Source organism: Leiobunum rupestre, chromosome 4, assembly GCF_980474605.1.
Source record: "Leiobunum rupestre chromosome 4, qqLeiRupe1.1.hap1, whole genome shotgun sequence".
Taxonomy (NCBI): domain Eukaryota; kingdom Metazoa; phylum Arthropoda; class Arachnida; order Opiliones; family Sclerosomatidae; genus Leiobunum; species Leiobunum rupestre.
The window spans coordinates 27,604,211-27,630,232 of NC_143387.1; the positions used below are offsets into that span (position 1 = coordinate 27,604,211).

Here is a 26,022-nt window from a genome sequence, read left to right on the forward strand (position 1 = left end):
GCTTTTAGACGCAAAAATTTAAACACGAAAAGACCGCCGCTGCGCACGACGTGATGCGCAGTGGATCGCCTTTTTTCCCCTCTTTGAAATTCGCGTCGTAGCCATGGCGACAATGTTTAATGCGTTTGTCAGATGGCGCGTACATCGCGATTCCACCCTAATGTCAGCCTTCTAGCTCGCCTGTTTCCCTTGGGATTGGCGGAAAGGGCAGTGCTTCTAGTCTAATTTCTATTTCTATGGCCTCCATGGAGCTGGCAGGGCTACCGACATCTGGTTAAAACGTACAGTTTTAGTGAAAATTGCGCCGTGGTTTTTGACTTGCGATTTTCAAGATACCAGATATTTTTGTAATTTATTGTTTTAAAACAATAATGGATCATGCCTGTAGCTCTAAAAATGTTTCTAAACGAAAGAAAACTAAAGGTGAGTAATATAATTTTGGGATATCTATTGAAATTCCTTATTTCTCGCCCTGCTATGGAGCCCGATTTTTCCGACTTCCGGCGCGAACTCAGTAAAAGCCTCACGAGAAAACGCGCTATCTAGAACATTGAATTGGGAATAATACTGCTAGAATTACAATTACGATTTCGGTTGCCATGGTTACGTGGGACCTGTTCTGAGAAGACTGTACGAACATCATCTTTATAATTAGGCGGTAGCGCCATCTATATTTTGTAAAGTTATATGATTCGCGCAAAAATTCAGTTGCAATATAATAGTTGCCACCACTAGAGACAGATGCCGCCACGGTTGAACGAACGAAATTGGTCCCGCGCCAGCCAGATTTAGTTGTACCTCTATTTATTCCCAACTCAATGATCTAGAAACGCCGTGATTTCGAATCTAGGGTACGTAGTTATATTATCTTTGATAATACGGTAGATAATTTTGAATTAATAAACTGGACACTGGACCAGTGAACCCCTAGCTTTTGAATAAAAAAAACTGCTCCGAGCAATTAATAAATTGGTCTTTGACCCAGTGACCACCACTTATTTCCAAGCCTGGTCCCCACCCATGAACTTAGAAAGTTCATGCCATCCTCTGTCCCCACGTATCCCCCTGTTGGCGTGGCCTTTACACATATCTCGCCCTGTTTAATCAGATGTTTAATCCATGGTTAATGTGCCGTCTGATTAAAGAAAAATGACTGAAGCCGTCATAACTTCAAAACTAGTTCGTTTCTTTGTAAACGAAAACGATTTCAATTAAGGTTTCTCCGGGGACCGTATTTCTCTCTTAAACGTTACAATGGTATGTAAATTTCTGCTCTTTTCTTCAATCAATTATTCTATAAATATTGAAAGATTGGTTTAACTTATTCTTCCAAAGATTTACTGCTTAAGTATTATATATTTACTACTTCACATTGTTAATTTGGTAAAATTTGTTACAGGCTGAAAGAAAGGCTGTAAACAAATACTATCCACCAGAATGGACTCCGAAAAAAGGGTCTATAAACAAGTTTCGAGGCTCTCATCCTCTCCGGGAGAGAGCTCGAAAATTAGACCAAGGGATTCTTATTATAAGGTAACCAAGAAAGCACTTAACTAAATTTTAAAAGATAACCAAAATATAACTTAATGTAGATTCGAAATGCCTTTCAATATTTGGTGCGAGGGCTGTGGAAATCACATAGGAATGGGAGTACGATATAACTCAGAAAAATCTAAAGTTGGGATGTATTACACTACACCCATTTATAAGTTTCGTATGAAGTGTCATCTTTGTACTAACCATTTTGAGATACAAACAGATCCTCAAGTAAAATATACTGTAGAATTTAATTTATTTTAGACATGTTAAATGTATTTTTTAATTATATATTTTAGAATCTTGATTACACAGTTTTAAACGGTGCTCGAAGGCAAGAAAGGCGTTGGGATCCGTCTGAAAATGAACAAGTTGCTCCAGAAGGTTCTATTACAAAAAATTTGGTTCTTTTTATATTACAAGTTTTTTTTTATGAGTATAGATAAAGATATTAGCAAAAAACTAGCCAGCGATGCAATGTTCAAGCTAGAACATGGTGTTCAAGACAAAGATAAGAAAAAAGCTGTAGCTCCTGAAATTATGAAATTAGAAAATCTTCAGGGAAGATGGAAAGATGATTATGCTTTAAATCAGCGGCTACGAAAGACGTTTAGAGTCCGTACGCATTGCTGTTTATACTTAATAATTTTAACCACAAAATTAATCATAACTGTTTTCAGACCAAGAAAAAAGAGATAAAAGAAGCTGAAGAGGTTGACAAAAAGCTCATTGTTAGAAATTCCTTGAGTATTCCACTTCTTCCAGAACTACCAGATGATGCCCGATTGGCTGAATTGATGAAGTTAACCCCGATAGATAGTAAATATTTTAATTATTTCTATCTTCCAAATTTTTCAGTTTATTGGTGCTATTAAATTGGGTTTTTATAAATTTGCATAGCATTTGAAAAAAAGCAGCTTCAAAAACGAATAGAGATTGATAGTAGACCTATATTACCATCTGCGGCTGATTTATATTTGGAAAGGAAAGAAAGTGAAGTCTCAAATAAACCTGCTCATCAAGCTATGACTAAATTGGCACAGATAGTTAATTTCCAGAAAATTCAAGCTACTGCTAATTTGAAATCTTTAGATCCAATTCAGTTGGGTATTAAATACCGAAAGAAATCTAATTCTTTGGAAGAAGCAAGTTCTAAAGAGTCCTCAAATAATTCATTTTCATCTTTGGTTTCTGTTGATTATAACAGCGACTCTGACAATACTTTGTAAAATAATATTGTATTTAAAGTTTAAATAGTGTAAAGGTTCTTTCTATAATATATTTTAATTTTTATTCATACATGTGATGTGTTATAACTTTTAAACCGGTAGGCCTATCATTATGGTTTTAATCAGAAGCACTTTCAGCCACATAAAATATTTTAAATGAACCACCTTGCCTCAAAATTATCAAATGAAATGGATCATACTTAACAACTAGTTGTCCGCCAGCTTTTCCATATCAATCAATAACTTTGGATTGTACGATAATTAATAATAAGATGGGATAGTAAAATGTACGCTATATTTTCGTAATTTGGGTAGAGGGTGATTTACAGTGCTGTATTTCGGCCTAGGGGCCCATCCTTGGAAGGGGCCCTCCAGTGACCGTAATTACTGTATTCGAAGGCATAAATCTATAATATCAATCGTAATTTAAATTTATAGAAATTCCTAGCTAGATTTGGTTTTAAAATTACCAAACTTTCTGCCTGGCAGTTTACGGATGTAGCCTTAAATCGCAATGTTGCATAATTATCGCATATTTAGTCGACGATTGTTAAGAGCTTTTATTTAGTAATATAGCCTTAAAGCTCAGACTTCTACGCTGAATCAGGGAAATTCAGGCACAGCCTAGTTCCAGGGATAAGAAAAGGGGGCCCCGACTCCTTATCTGCCTATGGGCCCACTATCTCTAAGTCCGGCCCTGGTGATTTAATGTAGAATACAGTGTCATAGCCAGAAATTCGTCTAGGGGGGGGGGGTCAAAGTACGTGAATGTTGAGAAGGGGGTGGAAATTTAGTACAGTCAAAGGTAGGCCCTAGGGGGGGGGGCTGGACCCGGAAACCCCCCTTGTCTACGCCACTGGTAGAATAATTTTAAATTTTAGTTAAAACTGTAATCTTTTACTCATAAGAGGTGGAATATTGAAAATTTTATAAATATCATCCTGAAAGTTCAAGATGCTATCTTTTAAATGTCTCAAGAATATATTTAAATTTTGATCACTACAAGGACTCTCCTATTTCATTTTACAGGGATAAAGTATCTTGATTATAGGCCCAACGTGATATAACCTTTATTTATTTTTATATTTATGACTTCTTTCAAGTTTAACTGCAATTTTCCGAACAAATTCAGATTTACCGCAAAAATTGTTTATGGTAGGATATTTTTTTTTCCTCGAATCGATCATTTTCGGTCCTTGGTACCAAAGATAATTTAAACTCGTACCCTAGATTCGAAATCACTCTCTCGCGCGTTGCCGATAGCGTTTACCCACTTCCCGCCGGAACTCAGAAAATATTCGCTCCATGGTTTGAGCCTTACCGCAACCACGGCCAACTTCGATCACGCTATATAATGGGGCAGCGCCTGATCGAAGTTGGCCGTGCCGCAACCGATGGAGCCCGATTTTTCTGAGGTCACGTGCCGGAAAAGGGTAAACGCTTCGTAACAAAAACGTCAATGGGAAAGCTCTCAGTATTCGAATCTAGGGTACGAGTTTAAATTATCTTTGTTGGTACTATAATTTGATCAGGGCTTAGCTTATTCACGGCCAACTTTGATATCTCGCGCTACAGCGGCCATCTCATTCGTTGACGTTTCTGTGTTAACCTATGAGCAAAAGATGTGTATGACGTGAGCGCCCCTAGCGGATTATTATTTTTAGACTAGCTTTTACATTGAAGCCAATATAAAAACCGAGCGTGGCGCTGAACTGCTACACGTTATAGTACAGTTTATAGGGGGAAAATCCTTGCTCGCGGAATTTTGACGAATGTGTTGGCCGCTGTCAACGGGTCTCGATCGAGAAACGGTTTGAAAGAATTTTTGGATTGCCTCCAAAATTCGTCTGTTGCTGACGTCACCCAAATGAGATCCCATTGATTTTCAATAGGATCCAGGCTCAGAAATAAGGATTTTTTTTTAAACTGGACCTGTGGCCAGTAGAGCCTAGGTAGTTTAATTAAAAAACTGGCCACTGTCCATTTACCATTTTAACCTTCAAAATCAGGCTTTCATAATTTATTTTCAAATTATCTATTCTTGACAATATGTGCTAGGGCATAGGCTTAGAAGTTAGTAGGTTAGTTATTATCAAGGTTCCTAGAAAAATCTCTTATATAGGTTGGCGCATACAGAATCTTTTCATACAAAAAAAACCAAACACTCCCGTTAAAAAAAATGGGGCAAGATATCCCGTTTCCCCCCTAAAACACGTCACTGGATGTCAGGCAACAAGTCGTCGCTCTCCCTTTTGTCGTGAGAATCGAGTATAAAAATTTATCTCACTGCGCAAACGCGAGTGACGTCGCTGGAGTTTTATTTGGTTTCACTTGTTTATTCTGTAAGGAATAACGGCACACCGCGCTTAATATCTATTATCAGGTGGGATACTGTTATGTTGGGTTTTAGGAAACCTCTAGCTTAAGTCACCTGACAGTAAGATTTACTACCGCATACGCTAACCGTGTATTGAAATTTAGAGAAAAAATCGCTTTTTATTGTGAAGACCGAGGAAAGTTGATAAAAAACAACGGCCAATGTAAATTGTGGCCGTTAAGAAATAAAAAAAAACAACAAACAAACGAAACATTGTTCAAGAAAAAATTGATGCTTTTGTGAGTATTAATTTTCCTAATTACATTTTTGAGGTATTAATGACTTTCTCTATTAGTTGATCCATGGTAGATCTATTTGAATTCATTTTAATCGTGATCAGGCCCGTAGCCTGCCTCCTTAAAAAAACTTACTCCCTCAAAAGAAATTTCGATTTGGCCCAGCTGTCCCCTCGAATATATCGTCTGCCCCTTCTCTATTTTAGCTTGTCACTTAATACGTCGAAATATTTATGAAAATTTTAATGAATACAAGATACTTTCGGTGGCGTAACAACCAAATTTGGGCCCCCCGCAATCCGCAGTAGGATATTGAGTGAGGTTGAGCACAAGTTCTTCGTAAATATGGGAGTATGTGCCAGATTTCTACAATAATTAAAGAATAATTTTTAAATTTATTTAAAATTAATCCTTAAAACGAAAGGGCCCCCTATGTAGTTAACATTTTACGCCCCCCCCCCTCGCGGGGTCTGCCGATCCTTAGATACGCTACTGGATACTTTTCCATTTTTTAAATTTAAATAATCCAATAAATCGGATAGTTTTGAATTAAAATTTCATTAATGGTTGTCATTCCATGGTATAATTTAAAATATGACTCAATATATGTTTTTCAAATTATATAAATAATTTATCTAATAAATTATAATTTTTTTGAAACATTTCTAGTGACATTACCTTTTTGAACAGTTAACTTTTTTAAATTTGCGATATTGTAAACAAATCAGAATGAGGCAGAAAGAAGAAACGACAGACAAATGGAAGTAAACTATAAGCCCCCTCTAATTCGATCTCCCGAAAACACGAACTCCAGAGACGTCACTCCATAGAAATCTCATAGGTAACTAGAATGCTGCCGCCTACGGCCGAGCTTGACGCCAGTTCGCCTTGAACCTTCAGCCAATAAGAGGCCGTAGAGTGGTTCCGCCAAGGAGGATAATAATCCTCCTTGGATCCGCTACTAAAGCGGGAGATAGGTGACGTCATTCTCTCTGGTGACATTAAATTCTTGGCAGAACCACTCTTTGAGCTCGGATTGGCTGAGATCTGGCTATCGTCTGCCACGGCGTTTGGCCCATTTGCCAGTTACACGGCAGCATTCTAGTTACCTATGAGATTTCTATGCGTCACTCACGACTGCGCAGAAGGAGAAAGAGAAAAAGAAACGTTTTCAAGAGAGGAGCAACATTTTCCCCCGAATGCGCCCCCGTTGAGTTATTATGGGTATTTCAAAATTTTGGAGTGTTAAATAAACAATTTTAGGGATTAATATAGTATTTTTTTAATGAACTAAAATATTGAAAAGAAAAAACTTCGAATTAATTAAGTGGTCACCAGGGCCACTAACACCCCAAGCATTTAATTTTTAAACTGGCCCAGCTAATTTTTAAACTGGCGATTGGCCTGTGATAGTGCCTTATTTCTCACACTGATAGGATCTCATTTCAGTGACGTCACGATGTTCATTAGCAACGAAGTTACCAACCTTAGCCCTTAGCAACCACAGCAACCTTTTATAGCCTAAAATTTACTAACCTTGGGCGTGCCGCTGTAGCGCGAACAGCGCGTGATCAAAGTTGGCCGTGGCTTATTTAAGCTGTGATATGGGCTGCGCTCAACAACTATCAACGGAGAAAAACCGTTGAGTTATCGTTGAGTTCTTTTAATCAACGCTACGTCACAAAAATCTAAAGTTGTTGTACGATTTATATAGTTCGCTGACTTAACGAACAAAATATCGTCTGCTACCCCTCCTTTAACTTTGTCGAATGACGTCACGACACCGATGAGCAACGGAAAAACCATCTCGCCTAGCCGATGTTTCCGCTGAGTCTCCGATGATCAACGTGACGTCAAAACCGGAAGTCAAAAAATCGCTGACCGTTGAGCTCAGCGCTGAGCTATTTTAGAGTTGTTGAACGCAGCCTGGATTTTCACGAACTGGTAAAACTGGCAACGCTGCTGTCGTCTGCTTTTTAGACGCGTATAGTAATTGTTCGGCGTTGGTAGTGAAAGTTATATTTTCAAAACGACAGAAAGTATTCACGGTGATAACAATGACATTAAAACTATTTATTCAACATCAAAAGTGCATTATCTAGCAACCAAATGTGAGTACAAATTTCAATTATTTGTTTACAAAATTTTGGCACTACACCGCGCAGAAGCGTTCTCTTTAGTTCGGCTTACAAAGGCTTGACCTCAGTCATTTTTATTTACTTTATGGCGGGAATTTGCGGTTACCTTTTAACAGTGCGATCGTATTTCGAAGGTTGCCCCCTTTGATAAAATTATGCGGGTAACGTCTCAATGCCATGAATCTATGAATGGGGACGAGTAAGCCAAATAAACTTCGTAGAAATGGCGCCAAGGGCGGTTGAACTTTGTGGGCAAATCTGTAGCCGCCTAGCAGCGAATGATGAAACCGAACTTACCATCCGTTCACCACCCCAATAGGCTCTATTCTATTCTTCCAAAATCGTATCTAATACTAAACACAACAAGAAACGTAAAATGTGGAATAGTCTCTACGGTTAAGAAAACCGTTTACTCATTTTAAAGAAGGATATTTGATAAAACCTTTTGGCTCCCATCGCCCCCTGCGCCCTGGGAATATTTATCTCAATTACGGTATTACTAAATTGTCAACTAAAACTGGACGAATCTCCAATTTTATACAAAAATGTAAAAAGAAATTTTGGAAAGCTAAGCTCAGCAATTTTCAAGCGCCCGGTCGCTGTCGAGGTGAAATATTTTAATTTCTGTCTAGGGAAAAACGAGGAACGCGCTGTCTCGTGCCACTTGAAATCAAAGCGGGTTTATCTAGTTCCACCAAAAAAAGGCACGGAATGATTATAGCGCATATTTGACCACAATATAAATATATATTATATATATTTTACAAATATATTGCGTAAATTTATTTTCGCTTGAACCAACGCTATAATATACCAGCGACCTTTACTAAACCGTCTTTTAAAAACCACTGCTAAGCATTTTAATGAACTGAACTTTAAACGCGTATTTTTACAATCATGTTAAATATAGTCAATAGTACAAAAAGAAACATCTGGTAGATATTAAACTGGTTTATCTAAATTGTAATTATACATAGAATATCAATCTAGCTTTACCATTGCCAAAGGACGAAGGGTTATATTTTTATTTGTTCTAATTTGAAAATAGTCGTAAATTGTACTACATTCAGTGGGGATTATTGTTAACTATATACGTATTGTACATACTGACAAATGCGTCATATTTTTGGTACACAATTTGTAATATATAAGATGCGTGTGATAGTTATATTCTTTTCTACTTTTGTTCCAACGATGCGGTTCATTTTGGGCCCATGATGGAGATGTATGAAGTCACAAATCTCTTCTTCCGCGCGGTAAATTCGAAGCTGAAAAATAATAAAAAAAGAAAACATGTTAGGTCAGTGCGTAGTTAAAATTTTGTCCAGTAGAGGTCGAGTTTTAAACAAAATATGGGGAAGTCTCTATTAAACCACGGTCACACGTCGACCGTCCTAATCGTGTTTGCGGAATTACTTGTTGTTAAACCTGGTTCGAGGGTTGTTATGACAGCATCGGTTCCCACTTTTCATTGGTCAAAAATCCTTTCACGAATCACAATCCGAAGTAGTTTTTCAAGCGGAAGACTTATACTTGTTTATTAGGGAACCAATGAAATACCTGGCTGATTTGATTCTTTTAGGGGGAAGGAACTTACTCTTCGAGCGTGAGGGGAACGTGATTGGGAGCAAAACTAAAAATGGTGTCAGTATAGTCATTCTCCCGACAGTATAAATTAATATATTCTTGATGTTATTGTAAACTCATTTAACAAAATATCATCTAAAGCTAACTAAAACACTGTCAAACTAAGCCAAGCAATTGATTCGCGAATTTCATAAGCTACGGAAAAGTAGCCCGATGCCAGTTAAATTCGCCAGTTTCAATAATGTTAATTTATTTTAAAATATTACAAGTACAGCCAACTTCAATAATTTTGTCACGCGCTTTTATTTTATCGCAATTGGCCAAGATGATCCTTTTGCCCCATACTAATTTGAAGAATGAGCAGCTTCTTTCAGTGCTAAATTTTTGAAACCAATAGATGGCGGTAATGTTATTGAAACTGGATAATTATGAATCGTTTCTACGTTTAGTTGCTTTTGTGACGACGAATCGAAAGCTTTTGTGATAAACCAGGATACACGAAGAAGAAAAGTGATTATTTCACACGGCTGGCTGATTTAAATCAAGTGATTTTTTGAAAAAAAATCATTTGAGCTAAATCACGATGTATTTCAATGGAATAATAAATAAGGCCAAAATAGGTTCTTAAAAAATGAAAATACATAGAAAATCTGAGCAAATTAAAATATTGAATAACAATTAAATTTAATTACGATTTTGTTTAATTCAGATTAGCTAATTGTATAAAAATCAATAAATACAATAAAAAAAACAGATTTAATTAAAAAAATTTATTGATTTGAATTTTATTAAAAAAATAAAAAAGTGCCAATCCTGTTGTTTCGATACTACAACAATGGTAAAAGCCCGTAGGACTGCAGATCATGTTTACTACTTCGTCGATGCGTACTGTGATTTAGCAAAAAATGGTAGCATTCCATCCTGTTGAACAATTGTTGTTTAAAAGTCGTGTGAACTACTTTCAATAAACTGACTTTGAAACTTAGTTTTTAACTGATTTAACCTGTCTTATCACCGTGAATATTGAAACGTTCTAACAACTCCTTTGGCCGAAACTAAAGATATTAATCCGTTTTAGTAGTCTGAAATGTGAAAATCTAAAAGCCATCCTCTTTTTTCCCCTAATTAGTTTAAAAATGTTAAAAAAGATGGCGCAATATGTTCAAACCTCGTAAACCTACTTTTACTCAATGAGGCGAGAACAGGGCCGGATTAACGAATAGGCCTGGGCCTAGGGCACCAAGCCTACAAGGGGCACCAAGAGGGTTTGAAAAAAAAGGAAAGTACAAAACTTTAATCATTTGTTTTTCACAAAATATTTTCCGGGGTAATTTTAGTAAATGCGTCCACCCCTATGAACCAAAATCGTTTGATTGTCACATACTCTGACGGACTGCCATCTAGCCCCTGACGACATACTAAATCTGGCAGCAAAATGAATTTTCCCTCCATTTCTCAATTAGCCTAGCTCGTTATTGAAAGGGGGCACCAAAATTAACTTGGGCCTAGGGCCCCATAAAGTCGTAATCCGGCCCTGGGCGAGAAGACGATAAGAAACGGCCGAATTTAGCTGGAATTTCAACATCGAAATCTAGATGTATGAGTCGAAATAGGGATCAGTGCGTATTCCGGATTTCATTTCGCGTGGGGTTTAAGCATTGCACTTCCCTTTTTCAACTGAAAACCATTTAAATTTTGCAACTCCCTTCTTGATCCATTTGGGGGGAGGTTATGAACCTAAAAAATACGCCCTTGATAGCGGATGACCCTCCTAAATATTTCCCTGCTACGTGGAACGCTCAAACAGGTAATCGCAACTTGCTAAACGATATTTAGAATGAAACTTCTATATGCACACGTTCGCCTTACTATATTTTCGTGGGTTGCTTGAGCTTTTCTAGTATTAAAAATAAGTTCAGGAGCACTTTTTTAGGTTGTCTTATCGTAAAAGGTTCTGAACGGAATCGACCACAATTTAACCAAAATCAACTTTGAAACTTTTTTGTTAGTTTAGCAACTAAAATAAAACTCCCGCTTAAAGTGACAGCGCTTTTTTTGTCTGTATGATCCTCAGATGTTAATGACTTACCAGTCAAGATTTGTATAAATGAAATTTTCCCATTGGCAAAAAGAACTAGATTTCCAGGGAATACATATTGTATAAGCTTTTCTTATTTTTCAATTTCATTCACGCTGTCAAAATCAGATACTTGCGTTTGAGACAAATGAACAAATTTTCACCAACGTTGACATTTGGTTCTAAAAAAAATATTAATTTCCGGTTTTTGAGGTTTTGCTATTTTTAGCGGTCTTTCTTTAAAGTACCAAATTGCGACATTGGATCATTTTCCTCAAAAAAATATCATAATTAGGGTGATTTCATCTTTGTCAAGGCTCCGTTATTTTTGTCTGGTCTACGGAAGTCCTTCAAATAAAGCTTTAAAAAAAACTTGTCAATGACTCAATGTGACCACGGGACACCTACTTAAAAATCATAAACTGGTCATGACCACCCCGTGCCAAATGAAGGGAAGTCTTTAAATTTTTAGACAGGAAATCAGTTAATCTGAGATCGACTGATTTTTCGTTAACTATGACCAGTTCCGTTTATGTGATTAGGTGTATTGAACCTCAAATTATAATTTAAAAGGAATTGTTATATATGACCAGTAGTAAACTAGTCATCGCACTAACAAGGAGACATCCCGAAGTGTAACCCACCGATTTTGTTAAAACTCGGGGGATTGGTAGACCTTCGTGTAACTTGAAAAATCCTAAAGGGAATTTATTCAATGGGCAACCGTTTTGCGAAAAATTTTAACAAATTTAAAAATTTCGAAAATGCCAAAAATTTTAAAAATTGATAAAAATTAATAAAAAAAACATCAAAATTGATCAACTTTTGATCAATTTGAGGTCAAAATCCCATGTTATTTTCAATGGGAAAATTTAATATTTTGTGTTGTCAAAAACATTTCTCGTTGCCATGGCAAAACGGTTGCCCATTGAATAAATTCCCTTTAGGATTTTTCATGATACACAAAATCGGTGGGTTACACTTCGGGATGTCTTTGATCGACGCGACAACCGTAATTCCAAGAATTTTTCAACTCGGCCAATTTCGAATCGATTTCGTAGCTTTGAGAAGACCAAGGACTTCTAAACGTACCAATTTCTCGCAAAATAGCGGATGATACGCGGTCGATCTATACTAGAATCTCTATCTGAGAGCAAAAGTCAGGCCAATCTAAAAACCTCTCTTTGAGAACGTAAAAACGTGTACAATTTCTTATTTAAAATATCTTTCGAAAGTCACGTATCTCGACTTGCTTGAATTTCGCTACCGCAGAGCAAAAGTCAAGCAAGTCGAGATACGTGACTTGCTTGACTTTCGCTCTCAGATAGCGAAATTAATCTTATCCGATAGTACCGTCAAAACCTAAAAGACGCACTTCCTAGCTTTTAATCATCGGTAAAATTGAATTAAAGTACAGACCTACATGTGAATGCGAACGTAGCTCCGAAATCATTGGTAATACACGAAATAGAATAAGAGTAATTACATTACCCTATTCTCCGTAGTAAATTTTATCAGATATAAATTGAATTACACTAATTTTTTTGTTACTTCGAGGTCTCTGCGAGGAAACTTCAAGGCCTCCACTGCCCAATTATTTAAATTTAGGAAAATCTTCGTGAAAAGCGAAACGGAAAAAAATGGTAGGATTTGGTATTGTTCGGAACTTCAGATTGAGTAACGAGATTTCGCGATCGAATCAAGCTCATAGTTGAGTAGTGGAATAAATGGACCACCAGCTTGACTGAAAAATCGTGCCTTGGCAAATTACAAATGCCCTTTTGCTTTTATCATAATTTCTCCTGCCAGCATAATTTTCTCTCAAAGTGACTGGTTTGCATTTCGACTCGAGCGGTTTCGCGAAGCACTATCGCCATCTGTTGCGGAAATTAGGTACGTATAAAAGCAAGAATTCATAACAGTACCTAGAATAACTATCTCGTACACTTTTTACGCCGTTTTTTTGGAGATAAAACTATGAAATTTATTTTCGAATTTGTTCGAATAAATTTATTGATTCACCTCCTTATAGTTAAATCCATTTTTATGAGAATGGCACAAGATAAATAGATGGGATTTGTTTTATTTTGTTAAATAAGTTATAATTTAAAATATGTTCGGCGCACAATTCCAATTTTTGACCCCTAATTATTAAATTGGCGTTGTAAGTCACACTTTAACCATCGTTCTCGATAATTATACCGTCTTATAGATTCTGTTTTTGTATTATTTATTACAGTTTTTACACTTTTAAACAAGAAACAACTTGAATTTTTTAATTTTCTTATTTTGCGGCCTAGACATGAATTAATTAAAACACCAAATGTTTCGAAGCAAGCAGGCTCTTACTCTCCACTGGTTAAAGACAATGATAAAATATTGTTACTCCGACCGTGCTGAAGATGGCGCCATACAACGCTAGGGGGCTTTTTCTCTTCTTTCTAATAACGGCGCACGACGCGTGCTCCATGGAACGTGTAAACTGGAAAGTGCCACAGAGCGCGTGTCGCGAGCCGTTATTAAATAAAAGCGGAAAAGCCCTCTAGTGTTATGTGGCTCCATCTTCAGCATGGTCGTATTAAATATCTTCATCGTTTAACAATAAAGAGCGATGCTGAGGGAATCCTTACTTCATCTGGTGACAGAAAACGTGATTAAACATTCACCGGTTTACACCATGACCCCTATTCTGCTAAACCAGGTGGCGGAAATGCGAAATATTTTGATCGACCGCAAATATGGAAGTTCGTCTCCCATTAAATTTAAAGGAAAAGTCCAGGTTGGGTAAAACTTGGGTCTATTTGAAAGATCAAGTTTAAATAAACTCAAAAATATCAATCGTAAAATTGTATCTTTTTTTAATGACGAGAAATTAATTTTTAAACGAGCGAAATTTACCCGCCAAGCGAGCTGCCATTTTCTTTCGCTTTCCCTCTGCAGACCGCACGCGGAGCAAGCGCGCGCGGGGAACAGAGCGCTGCTATAGCGCGAACAGCGCGTGATTAAAGTCCTAAAACGTCACCGCGAAACAAAATGGCAGATTGCTTGGCGGGTAAATTTCACTCGTTTAAAAATTAATTTCTCGTCATTAAAAAAAGATACAATTTTACGACTGATATTTATTTAAACATGATCTTTCAAATAAATCCAAATCTTACCCAACCTGAACTTTTCCTTTAACTATTTTTTCCGTCACGAGCGGGGGGAAGGGAACCGTCATTCTCATGCTTAAACTTTGGTAATCGCATCATAAGATCCTAATGCCAAAGTCACACTATACCTTATAACCCAGCTTAAGTCAGTTTTGATGCCCGTTTTGAACAATAAGGTTTAGATAAACTTGCCATGGAAACTGGGCAGTAGACTGTGAGGTGGATTTGGGATAAACTTTATAAATTGCCTCAACTCAACACAACTAAGGGGGTTTAAATTCCTCTGTATCGCTCTGAAAAGGGCTTAAAACAACTGTCGGCTCTATCATTGCATTATGATAAGGCCCTTCTTATTAGAGATGGCAATGAATCTATCCGATTCTTCGAAAAACTGATTTACTGGAGAGCGTGGTGCCGTCTATTAATGACAAAGGAAGCTAAAATTCAAACTAGCGAAACAGAGAACCATTGTATTATAATTAGATAACTCGACTATATGTATTGTTACTATAATTTAAGTTATTGTCAAATTTAATAACGAGCCAATCAACACGAAGGATACATTTATGTCCCGCCTTTTGGGTAAAAATGTAGCTTAAGCATCTTGTTTCGATTTCGACGCTAACGACATCTGTTGAAAAAGAGCTGCTTCACGTCGAGCCGACACTTGCTTTAAGCATATATAACATAATTACTAGTATGCCATTAGCTCTGTTTTTTCACTAACGGTTTGTTTCACAGATATTGCATCATCTGTACCCTACGTAATATTTGACGTCATCGAATCTCTAATGCCGATTATGTCGTCGCACAATTAGCTCTACGTCTGATACACCTACGGTAATGATTTTAGTAAACAAACCGGTTTGAACAACCAAGTCTTAGGAGTTAAAATGAACTACAATATAGTGTCAAGTGCTGTTAATGCGATTAATTTGCAAATTAATGAAGTTTTCGGCGACTCACGTTCTAAAATAAATTTGCATTGTAAAATAAAAGAAGCAGGTTTATTGGAAAAAAATTGTTGAAATTCGGGTTAAGCTTTTCTGGGGCATCTACAAGGTTGGAGTCTTTGCAGATTCTTTTGAGCCTAGGCCTAACTCTTCTAGGCTCTAGGCTTGGTATGGAATATCCCACTTCGACGACTTGTTCCATTTTCGGAAAGCGATCACTTATTAGTCATTTTCCCCAACCTTTTCTTTTTCTAAACTACTCATTATTTAACGTCATCCGCAAAAACCGAGCGAGTTTTTAAATTTCAATAAAGCTACATTTAGCTGACTAAAATCCCGACACCAAAAATTCCTTCTTAATGTAGAGGTTTTCCATTGGCTTAAATACATATTTTAGTAGCCAATAGTGTGACTCCCAAAATTACTAGAATGAATAAAAAGGTTAAAATCCAACGTAGTCCACCTTTTTACTGGTTCGTGGTGAAACAAACCGTTAGTGAAGGTTTTTGAATGGAATAAAGTAAAGGTACAGTGGCTTACTTATGAGTAATTATGTTACATATGCTTTAAACATAGCCCTTGGCAATGCTAGTTATAAAATAGCTCATTAGGCATTCTCCCTAAGTAGTAATAAATACATTCTTGCTGAGACTATACCAAAAATGAATTTATGTAACAGAGAGGAGAAGCTTCTTCGCCAAGTGATTCCCGAACGAAAAACCACGCCACTCCGACTTTCCTCGCCCAATCGTTACCCCTTTTTTTTTGGCGCCATCCCGTGACAGACAGAGCAACTACTTTTTTTATTTCGTCTGATAGTTGTTCTAAACTTTGGAATTTTGAATTTCACAGGCAGTAACGGATTTTAGTCGCGAAAAAACTCCGAACGGATTTTAATAGTGGAAACAAATTCAATATGAGTGTTTAAATAGTTTAAGTAGAATGCGTTTTTATGGGAGTTAAATAATGGTGAAATACTGCGGCTTTGACAATTGTCGTAGTAATTATAAGAATATAACATTTTACCCAGTTCCTAAACCTGGTAGAAATAAGAAACATTTAAGTGTAACCTAAAAATTGCTTGAAATTATTAACCGTGAGACTATTACTGTGGAAATTGCATCATTACGTTTGCAATTTGCATTTCGTAGGTGGTAAAGGATCAACTACGAAAAGTACTTTTCCTCCGCGACTGCCCAATGAAGTAGTGCGGGACCCCATTATTTCCATTAAACGTTCATAAGATGGGCAGTAATAACTATTCAAAGCAGTAACTATAGTTGTGTTCTTTTAGTAACTGTTAAAATAATATTTTAGAAATAAACCGACCACCACGTTCAAATTAATAATCCGTTAAAAATAAATAAACATTCCCAGCGCAATTAAAAGAACTGAAGCAGAAAATTTGAAAAAGTTGCAAATTTTCTATGGTAGATGTCAGTTTTTAACTTATGTCCAATAGTTTGAGGTTGGAATTCATGCTGCACCCCGATTTCCACTCAAGAAGTCCACTTCTCCTCCTAACTTCACTATACTAATTTCAGCGATTTAGGTACATTTGTTCGAATTTCATTCGTCCGAACGGTGGTACAAATGTCCGAATGATCATTGGTCCGAATGCCGGAAAACAGGATCGTATGTCCGAAAAAGTATTTCATTTGCCCGAAAAATTTTTCACAACTTTTGTTGGTGATTTAGTCGTTCAATTTATGTTAACTTTACTGGCGAATTTCATTTGTTCGAATAATCGTTTGTCCGTTTTTTCGAACATTAGGAATTGGTTGTTTTTTTAAATATTGTTAATATAAGAAAATAGTAACATTAACGTGAACCTAACCTAACTTAACCTAAAATATCCACAACATTCAACGCAATTCCCACTTACTAACAAACAACGATATTTACAATGCAGTTTTTTATTTTTAATTCTTGCACTAAAAAAAATCCGGACCAAAAAACAGCAATAAGAAATACTAATTTAGCGACAGAATTCGGACAAGTGATGCTACCGATTCGGACGAATGAAACAAACAAGTTGTCCAATTCGAGCAATTGAAACATTTGTTATTTTGACGGTTCGGACGAATGAAAATCGAACATTTGTTCCACCGTTCGGACGATTGAAATTATATATAAATATTTTCTATTGTTGCGGGGGCACAAGTCACATGCTGACTTAGCCCCTCACCTCCTAAAAATTGTAACCATTTATTCCAATAAATAAAAATTGCCGTGGGGAAAAAAAACTTTCGATTTTTAATAATGGGGGAAAAACTTCGCTTTTTTAGGGAAATAATGAGCTACTTCGGCCAATAGGAGAGAAATATTCTGAAAACTAAACGACAAAACAATTTATTTAAGCTCGGGAACAATGCCCTCGAATCTTCGTGTTCCATAATTGCTCTCTCGGTCGGGATGAAATCAATGACGTCATAGCGAATTTTGATCAATCAAATTAAAAACGAGAAATTGTTTCTTTATTGATGTCGGGCTTTCTATTTTTCTAAAAATTGTTTTGTCGGTAGGTATTTCATATTTTTTCAAAATTATCTACTTTTATACAAGCGAGTAAAGGCACTGTAAATTGTAGCAACTAGCAACGTCTAAAAAAGTACATAATAATAATAAAAATAATCAGCTAAGCTAATCGTTTATTCCCATTCGACCGAAATCCCATTCGACCGAAAGAATTTTAAAATGTAGCCCAATTGGCGGGGTGATTTGGTATTTTATTTATAAGGTATGTACTATCGAAGATCCATGTTTAGGTTAGGTTAGGTTAGAGTTGGTTAAGTTTACTATTTCAGTTTTGGTTCAGTTACTTTTCTTGACTAGGTAAGATAAAAATATAATTCATGCTCATTCCATTTTATTTTCAAATAAATGCATAGTACAAAGATATTAAAATGGCATAGCTAAATTTATATAGCAGCGTTCGGTCGAATGGCACACATAAAAACCGCACGTTTCGGCGGAATTCGGTCGAATGGGACACCTCAAAAACCGCCTTCGGTCGAATGGGACTAAAGCAAGCTAATACCCAAGGTACCACCCTAGGCCCAAGTCATCCGGCGACTTTTATAATGCCTTTAAACAGGTGGGCGGGTTACAATTCGTAGAAGGGTGCTATCGCTTGATGGCTTGTTGATATTGACTTATACTGGGTTTTAAGCTAAAGCGTGACTGTAAATTTCTTTGACGTTGAAAGTAGCTAATAGGCACGTGCGTAAGCCATTAAGGGTTATATATATTGAAATACATATCAGCGCTTAGGGCATCTAAATGTCTCAATGTGGCCCCGCGGTAGTGACTGGCGGTTGTTTCTCGTCGCGAGTTGAGACGTCTTGTAAACCGGTTTCAGCAGACATATGGTTATCAGGGCCTTCGTGACGGGGGGGGGGGGTTGCTATGCCACTAGCCTTCCACTATAGATAGAATGACGTCAGATGAAAGCTACGTATTGGCTCATCCTCTCGCGATATAAGGCAAAATTTGAATTTGAGTGGCTATTTTAGCGGAAGCTTTCGGCCGCTAGGTAATGACTATGTTTGCTTTCAGCCGGGATTCGAAACAACAACCGCTGGTTCGGCCTATGCAAATGGAAGCAAACCTTTGAACCTACGTCGGTCTAGTAATAGCGGAGTTGCCATCCGTAAGAGCACTTAGTAATGAAATTGGATTTATAACGTATAGCCCCGTCGATCCGCAAACACGCGCCGCTTTCCGTATTTACGGCTGGCTAGCTTTGTTTCAAATTTCCCGTCAAAATAAATATCCAAAGAGAACATAGAGGGCGGGGATGTTTCTTACCCGATGACGATGACGTGGTACTCGCAGCTGCTGCTAAATGATGATACACGCCTTATTCTCTTTGAAGGGGTTCTCGGATTGCGTTATTCCCGTGACGAGGACATCCGTTTTTTGATGCTCGACGCAGTATCGAATCAAACTGAAAAATACAAAAGGACTCTTTTATTTCGCTTCCCCTCATCTCGAGTTTGTTTGCGTAGCGGCGAAACAAATAACATCTTACAAACCTCTATTTCCGTTCAACGATCTCGATCTTTACCCAGTTACGAAGTCAGACGATTTTGGTCCGCTAGGACATATAAATTGGGCCCCTTATTTTAAATTTTTGGACCCCTTAGAAGGATTTTGCTACCCTTTTTTTACGTAGCACGCGAAACTAAGAGATTCATCCGAATATTTCAATTTATACGCTTTCGGTGATAAATTTAAGGTTTTTAAGGAATTTAAAAGTTAGCCCCTAAATGTTTTTATGCTTTTTGAACCATCTAACAATGTGAGTAGGATTTGGGGGTCCCCTTTAAAATTTGAAGTTATGATATGGTCAACCTGGCCTACCCCCTGGAGATCATTTAAGTTAGAAAATCTGCTGTTTCCCTCCAATTTAATTTATATATTTAAAAAAAAATTCGCCTTTGATATTTCAATTTTTTTTATGAAAATGTACAAAAATGGTTGCTGTAAAATTGTCAATTCGGAGCAAAATAAAATACAAGTACTAATTAAATTTCATTAAAATTAATTTCAATTTAAGTTTACACTACCAATGCGTACCAATTGTCAAAATTTACAAAAGAAAAAAGGATAAAAGCATTTTATATCTCTGGGAGCGCTGTGGTAATAGAAATGGCCCGTCAAACTCTACGTAGGTTGTCTAAGAAAACTTCGTGGAGGTAAACGAAACGCAACTAATATGTGCCGCCACTGTTCAGGAATATTTAAATAATACGCAATTAAGTCATGACTTCAAAGAATTTCAATTTGAATTAACAACATTATTGCGAAATGTGTGTAAAAATGTGGACAAGATGGCGGCCATCTCGTAAAGGCAGGGTTTGATTTGTTTAGGGGAGATGTCACTAGTCTTCTTCTGTGGATATGATGCGGTCTCGCGAGAACCACCTGTAACGAAACCATCATCTATATCCGCAATTTCGAAAGGCAAAAACCTCGACATACTTGTATAATGCTCGTAAATTTTCTTAAGTTGTGATTATGTGCGGAAATGTTAAATTTCTTGGTCCACCTTAAAGGCCTAGGATTTCTTCTGCCAGTTTTCCTTTAAGTTTTCTTCCCACCGCGCAAATATCCTGGTGGTAGGCCAACCGCAGAACACGTTGGCCTACCACCAGGATATTTGCGTGGCGGGAAGAAAACTTAAAGGAAAACTGGCAGAAGAAATCCTAGGCCTTTAAATAAGGAAATTCATACCTTCTTAAATTTTACTAGTTTTTATCACGAGAGGGGAAAGCAAATCGTCACCCCCGTATGTTAGAACTTTGTTAATCAAATCCGTAGATTTTTAATTCGACTCCTTTTTCAATTAATTTAATTCAATTAATACCTCTTTATTTGTTTAAAAGTTAAATTTTCGGACATTTTGCTTGTATAGGTAATGTAAACTAAACTAAAATCTAATTTAATTTTAACTAATTCCTACTTGGTTGCAACTTTTTAATTGACTCTCTTTGAATTAGAGTTTTTACAGCTTGCGCAAATAAACTAATTATCGAAAATCATAAGCAAAAACCGCTATCTTCAAATTGCATCGCCCGTCATCGCTCGTACCGGGAGAATCGCCTAACGTTTACACCCAAATAAAAAAGTTAGATATCGAGCTAATGTGTTCGCTTATTTTGGGCGGATGTTTAATATTTGGTTGGAAATATCTGGCGCTACAAGCGGCTAAAATCTAGATTTGGGTATAGTTTCTTAGCCAAGGTTACCGAAATTATTCTGAACTACATTATACAGTTAAAAATCGATTATTTATTACAAAAACACTTGATTTAATTCCTTATTTAAATCATATTGATTGAAATTAGTCGATCCCGGGTAAAATTAACCGGGAAATTAGTTAAACGAAATTTGCGGCGCTTACGGAATGAGCTTAAACGAGTGTTACGGAATTAGCGGCTGGCTTTTAAAATGGGTTAATAGAGGTCCGTTTTTGGTCGGCGGATGCTCGTTAAGTCCCCCGGCCAGGCGGCAAATAAATTAAATTGAAAGTCTCGGGCTCGTCCTCTACTAATCCCGCGTTGTTGTCCTCGCCGCGAACTCGGGGACTAATTATCGTTTAATCGTAAACGAAACGGTCGGGAAAATTTGTCGTCTTGGTCGGCCGTTTAGCTTTAAATCCAGCGGAGGCACGACCCTCTCATAAATGTCAGACGGAATTAATTGAAGCCAGGGATGGCGGGAATTCATTTTACAAAAGGCGGAGAGGAACCTCGATCGTCAAATAGTAATATTACTCCCTCCCTCTATGCGCGCGAAAACAAAACTGCAAATTGGAATTTTGAAGTGGAAAAGGGGAATGCATTCGCCCTCTTTGACAGCGCGGCTATTTCCATTTGCCTTTCTTGGCCATGACACTCTGTTCCTCTTTCGACTTGACGTCTATGTGACCCTCCCCTCAACCTCTCTTTTCCCAATTAAATATTGTTCTCCGTATTCTTAGAACCTTCAAGCTTCGATTAATTCCGTGGATTATGATGTACTTCGATATCGCCATTAGAGACGTTGATCGAATAAGAATGAAACGAACAAATCGGTTTCTAATTAACGCTCACCGCCCCTCGGGTTCTATCATTCCTACAGGGTTGCTACGGTACCTGCAATTCCTGGAAAAGTCAGGGAATTTGAATATGGGTCTAAAAATCAGGGAATTTGAATATGAGTCTAAAAATCAGGGAATTTTAAAAATTAATCTAAAGACCAGAGAAATGTCAGGGAATTTCATTTCCGCTGCAAATAAGAAACCTTCACTAAAATTTAGGGTTAAAAAATAAAAAATTTTGCCACAAAATAAGTCAGGGAAAATCTCAGGAGATGGTCAGGGAAAAGTCAGGGAATTTGAATATGAAAAAACTGTGGCAACTATGTCCTCTCAAATTATATTTCTTAAACCATATTATCCCGTCATTGTCTCGAAATATCTTATAAAGCCCTGTAAGTTTGAATTTTCGAAATACGGAAACAATTGTTGGCTGTGGAAAACTTGAGTGATGCCTATAAGTCTAATTTGTCCCTAACCGCAGTGGTCAGCGGTAATTGGCGTAGCTGTAAGATCTCTGCCGTATTCCACATAACTCTTCAAACAATTAGGTCTAGACAGGAATTCATACCTCGAACTTGGAATGGTTATCCGGCCGTATTCCCTATGGTAAGATCTCGGGGACCGTTTTCGGTGGCGTGTATGAGAAATAAATCGCCCCTTCGCCCGCGTCTCCCCTCTTTAGGAGTTTTTACCCCGCGCAACTTCCCGTTTTTACAACTTTAGTTTTTTGTTGTTCGACTCCCCGGCCATTTCGAAATTTAGGGTTAGGTTTGTCCAGATTATCTAGCAGACGACTATACTAGGTAACTAGGGGTACGTTCAGCAGCGCTCATCGGACTCACCGATTAGTTTACATCTGTTTCCTACTGTACGCTTTTTCACGTTTCCGGTTTTGACGTCACGATAGTCATCGGTTACTCACCGAAGTCATTGGCTGGAAGAGTCGGTTTTTCCGATCACTGACGTCATTACTGACGTAAAACTACTATAAACGCTACGCCATTTTAAAAAACACCGATAACTGAATAAAAGCGTTCAGCAACTTCCAACGTCATTATGACGAAAAAGCTCATCGGTGGAAAATATAAATCCATCGTTTTTTTCCGTTGACTGTTACTGAACGTACCCTAGGGGTCCAGGATAATTTTGGTAGGATATTTTTAAGCCAATGAAAATCGTAAGAGAAAACACGTATGCTCTGACGTCAAAATGATGAAAAAAAAAACGGTCCCCTAGATATAGACGGAAATCGGCCGAGATAACCATTCCAAGTTCGAGGTATGAATTCCTGACTTAGCTTATAGATGTAAAATAGAAAAAATACAATGCTTAGGGATATTTACCTATTGATCAACAATATTTTACCGATAAAATAGTATTAAAAAATCAATGTATTACGGTCTTCGCCTCACACTATTTTTTCGTCGAAAACTTTGAAAGATCAACGGGAGCCTGTGTACGGACATGTTTCAAGGGAAAAACATTAGCAAGATAGCTAGATGAATACTTCTCTCGTAAGAGATGAATACTTCTCTCGTAAGAGATGAATACTTCTCTCGTAAGAGATGAATACTTCTCTCGTAAGAGATGAATACTTCTCTCGTAAGAGATGAATACTTCTCTCGTAAGAGATGAATACTTCTCTCGTAAGAGATGAATACTTCTCTCGTAAGAGATGAATACTTCTCTCGTAAGAGATGAATACTTCTCTCGTAAGAGATGAATACTTCTCTCGTAAGAGATGAATACTTCTCTCGTAAGAGATGAATACTTCTCTCGTAAGAGATGAATACTTCTCTCGTAAGAGATGAATACTTATCTCGTAAGAGATGAATACTTATCTCGTAAGAGATGAATACTTCTCTCGTAAGAGATGAATACTTCTCTCGTAAGAGATGAATACTTATCTCGTAAGAGATGAATACTTATCTCGTAAGAGATGAATACTTATCTCGTAAGAGATGAATACTTATCTCGTAAGAGATGAATACTTATCTCGTAAGAGATGAATACTTATCTCGTAAGAGATGAATACTTATCTCGTAAGAGATGAATACTTCTCTCGTAAGAGATGAATACTTATCTCGTAAGAGATGAATACTTATCTCGTATGAGATGAATACTTATCTCGTAAGAGATAAATACTTCGGCTATAAGAAATTTAAAAATTTCGTTATTAATTTATTATTTCACAATGAGCTTTTCACCTGATCCAGGTGGCGCTAATTTTTTTTTGTACACCAATCTGATCTTGAATTAGTCCAACTTCTCAATTACCGATACAGTGTTCGTACACGACCTGGAAAGCCCGGGAATTTTAAAATGTTTCCAAAAGATCAGGGAATTTGAAATTGGTCCAAAAAAGTAAGGGAATTTTAAAATGACCCCAAAAAGTAAGGGAATTATAAAATGACCCCAAAAAGTAAGGGAATTATAAAATGACCCCAAAAAAGTAAGGGAATTTTAAAATGACCCCAAAAAAGTAAGGGAATTTTAAAATGACCCCAAAAAAGTAAGGGAATTTTAAAATGACCCCAAAATAAACTTTGGGCAAATAAATTTTTGAAAGATGTACATAATAAATATTTTTCATTCATTTATTCTACAAAAATGGTCAGGGAAAATTCGCAATTTGGTCTCTGAAAACCTGGAAATGTCAGGGAATTTAATTCCGGAAATTTTGTACGAACCCTGCGGCTCCCCCAAAATGCCAGTTCACTTAGAAATTGACGATAATACGAAATGGCTCTGTTAAGCGAGACAGATGGCTCTCTGGCGAATCATTGTTTTAAAGAAACTCCCATAAAACCAGTTTAAAAGCTTTACCGAGTAGTTCATTCAATACAGATAAACCCTATGGGTACACGGTTTACCAAATTCTACTATCAACTCTGCTAATATATATATTATACCATAAGCCTATCATAAGTTCCCAACAAGAAAAGGTCTACCATAGGGGCCCATGGTAACGGCGTTGTCCTGGAGATAGGTAGCGTCATCTTCTTTTTCAAAATTTTAAAGCGATAAAATTGATAATAAGCCTCGGCTACTGTGCTAAGGGCTCGCGGCGTAGATTTATCCCGCGTGGTTCTAAGTTTAAAAACGTTGGCGCACGGCTTGTGCGTATTCATCATGCATTTCCTGAAATTTATTTCAGAAATGCGTAGTTAAAGACGTAGCCACTAGGAGGTGCAGATACCTACCTCTTAATAACGGGTATGTGATCGTAAAAATTTTTAGCCTAGACCATTACTTATGGGGAACTTATGATAGGCTTATGATTATACTATATATTATGGATGTTATCAAGAATATATTGAGGTTAACCGAGAATATGAGTAAAAACCCTGTTTGCCTCGTGATTCCCGAAAGACAAACCACGCCCCTTCGCCTTTCCTTTGGGTGCAATAGTCTTATTTTCGGCTACGCTGGTCGCTGGCCCATCTTGTTAAAACGGGACTACGAAATAGTTCAGTTAAAACCGATGGATGAATTCATAGGCGCTTTAGTGGGAGGGCTAATGGAAGCATAATCGAAGCTCTCGCTCCGTGTAGGGTAGGGGTGACCAAGACAGTTTCCTTCGCCTTTTTGAAGGTCGAGTTGGAGATCACCATTCTTAAGGTCGGGATCGCCAAATTATTTTTTATTATAAGATTTTAGTAGGCGGAGAATATCGTCCGGTTATAGAGGCTACCTTAAAACCTTCTTGATATGACATTTTATTCAGAAATTTTCAGGGTATATTTATTAGCAAGGGCACTTTTGAATTTGTAAATTTCAGAAAAATCGAAAAAGATTTCGTAGTTTTTTTTTATCTATAGGAGTCAGACAAAATGTTTCAATGATAAATTTGTAGAGTGAACTCGTAAACCTACAAATAAAACTTTTTCCATAGAAAAAGGTATATTTTCTCTTAGATATTACCGTAATATTATTACGTCATGAACTAAAACAGGTTAATACTACCTAAAAAAGCTTTTGCGGAGCCATTTCTAAATTAAGTTTTAAGAATAACACTATTCAGTGTACCAAATAGTAAGTTTTTTATTCAACCAAACAATTAGACATTTAAGGCCTACTAGGTACATCAGAACAGGCTATACAGTGTTCGTATGGGGATATATATATATAGGAACCTATCATTATTGTTG

At 37.0% G+C, this 26,022-nt stretch overlaps 3 protein-coding genes across 4 annotated transcripts in view; 2 read left to right on the forward strand and 1 right to left on the reverse strand.

Moving 5' to 3' along the window:
- Nucleotides 1–866: 866 nt before the first annotated feature.
- Nucleotides 867–3,064, forward strand: LOC149947349 (coiled-coil domain-containing protein 130 homolog). Its single transcript, XM_090171680.1, has 7 exons — nucleotides 867–1,257; nucleotides 1,400–1,533; nucleotides 1,593–1,767; nucleotides 1,836–1,920; nucleotides 1,979–2,151; nucleotides 2,217–2,355; nucleotides 2,437–3,064. The coding sequence occupies exons 1-7, from the start codon at nucleotides 1,255–1,257 to the stop codon at nucleotides 2,763–2,765; spliced, it is 1,038 nt and encodes a 345-aa protein (XP_090027806.1). The 5' UTR covers nucleotides 867–1,254; the 3' UTR covers nucleotides 2,766–3,064.
- A 4,310-nt stretch (nucleotides 3,065–7,374) lies between these two features.
- LOC149947350 (tRNA wybutosine-synthesizing protein 2 homolog) overlaps nucleotides 7,375–26,022 on the forward strand; it is an 86,172-nt gene continuing 67,524 nt past the window's right edge. For both annotated transcript variants that reach the window (XM_090173264.1, XM_090173265.1), the window contains exon 1: nucleotides 7,375–7,489. The gene's annotated coding sequence lies outside the window, so the exon portion shown is untranslated. The remainder of the gene's footprint in view (nucleotides 7,490–26,022) is intronic.
- Nucleotides 8,475–26,022, reverse strand: part of LOC149947351 (guanine nucleotide-binding protein G(I)/G(S)/G(O) subunit gamma-12-like) — a 71,682-nt gene continuing 54,134 nt past the window's right edge. Inside the window, exons 2-3 of the mRNA XM_090173267.1 lie at nucleotides 19,096–19,234; nucleotides 8,475–8,784 (exon numbers count right to left, since the gene is read on the reverse strand). Coding sequence (XP_090029393.1) covers nucleotides 19,129–19,234 — 106 coding nt within the window. The 3' untranslated portion in view covers nucleotides 8,475–8,784; nucleotides 19,096–19,128. The remainder of the gene's footprint in view (nucleotides 8,785–19,095; nucleotides 19,235–26,022) is intronic.

Coding starts and splice junctions, on each gene's coding strand:
- LOC149947349 (XM_090171680.1), top strand. Junction 1,534..1,592: donor CAAGGGATTCTTATTATAAG/GTAACCAAGAAA, acceptor AACTTAATGTAG/ATTCGAAATGCCTTTCAATA. Junction 1,768..1,835: donor AGATACAAACAGATCCTCAA/GTAAAATATACT, acceptor TATATATTTTAG/AATCTTGATTACACAGTTTT.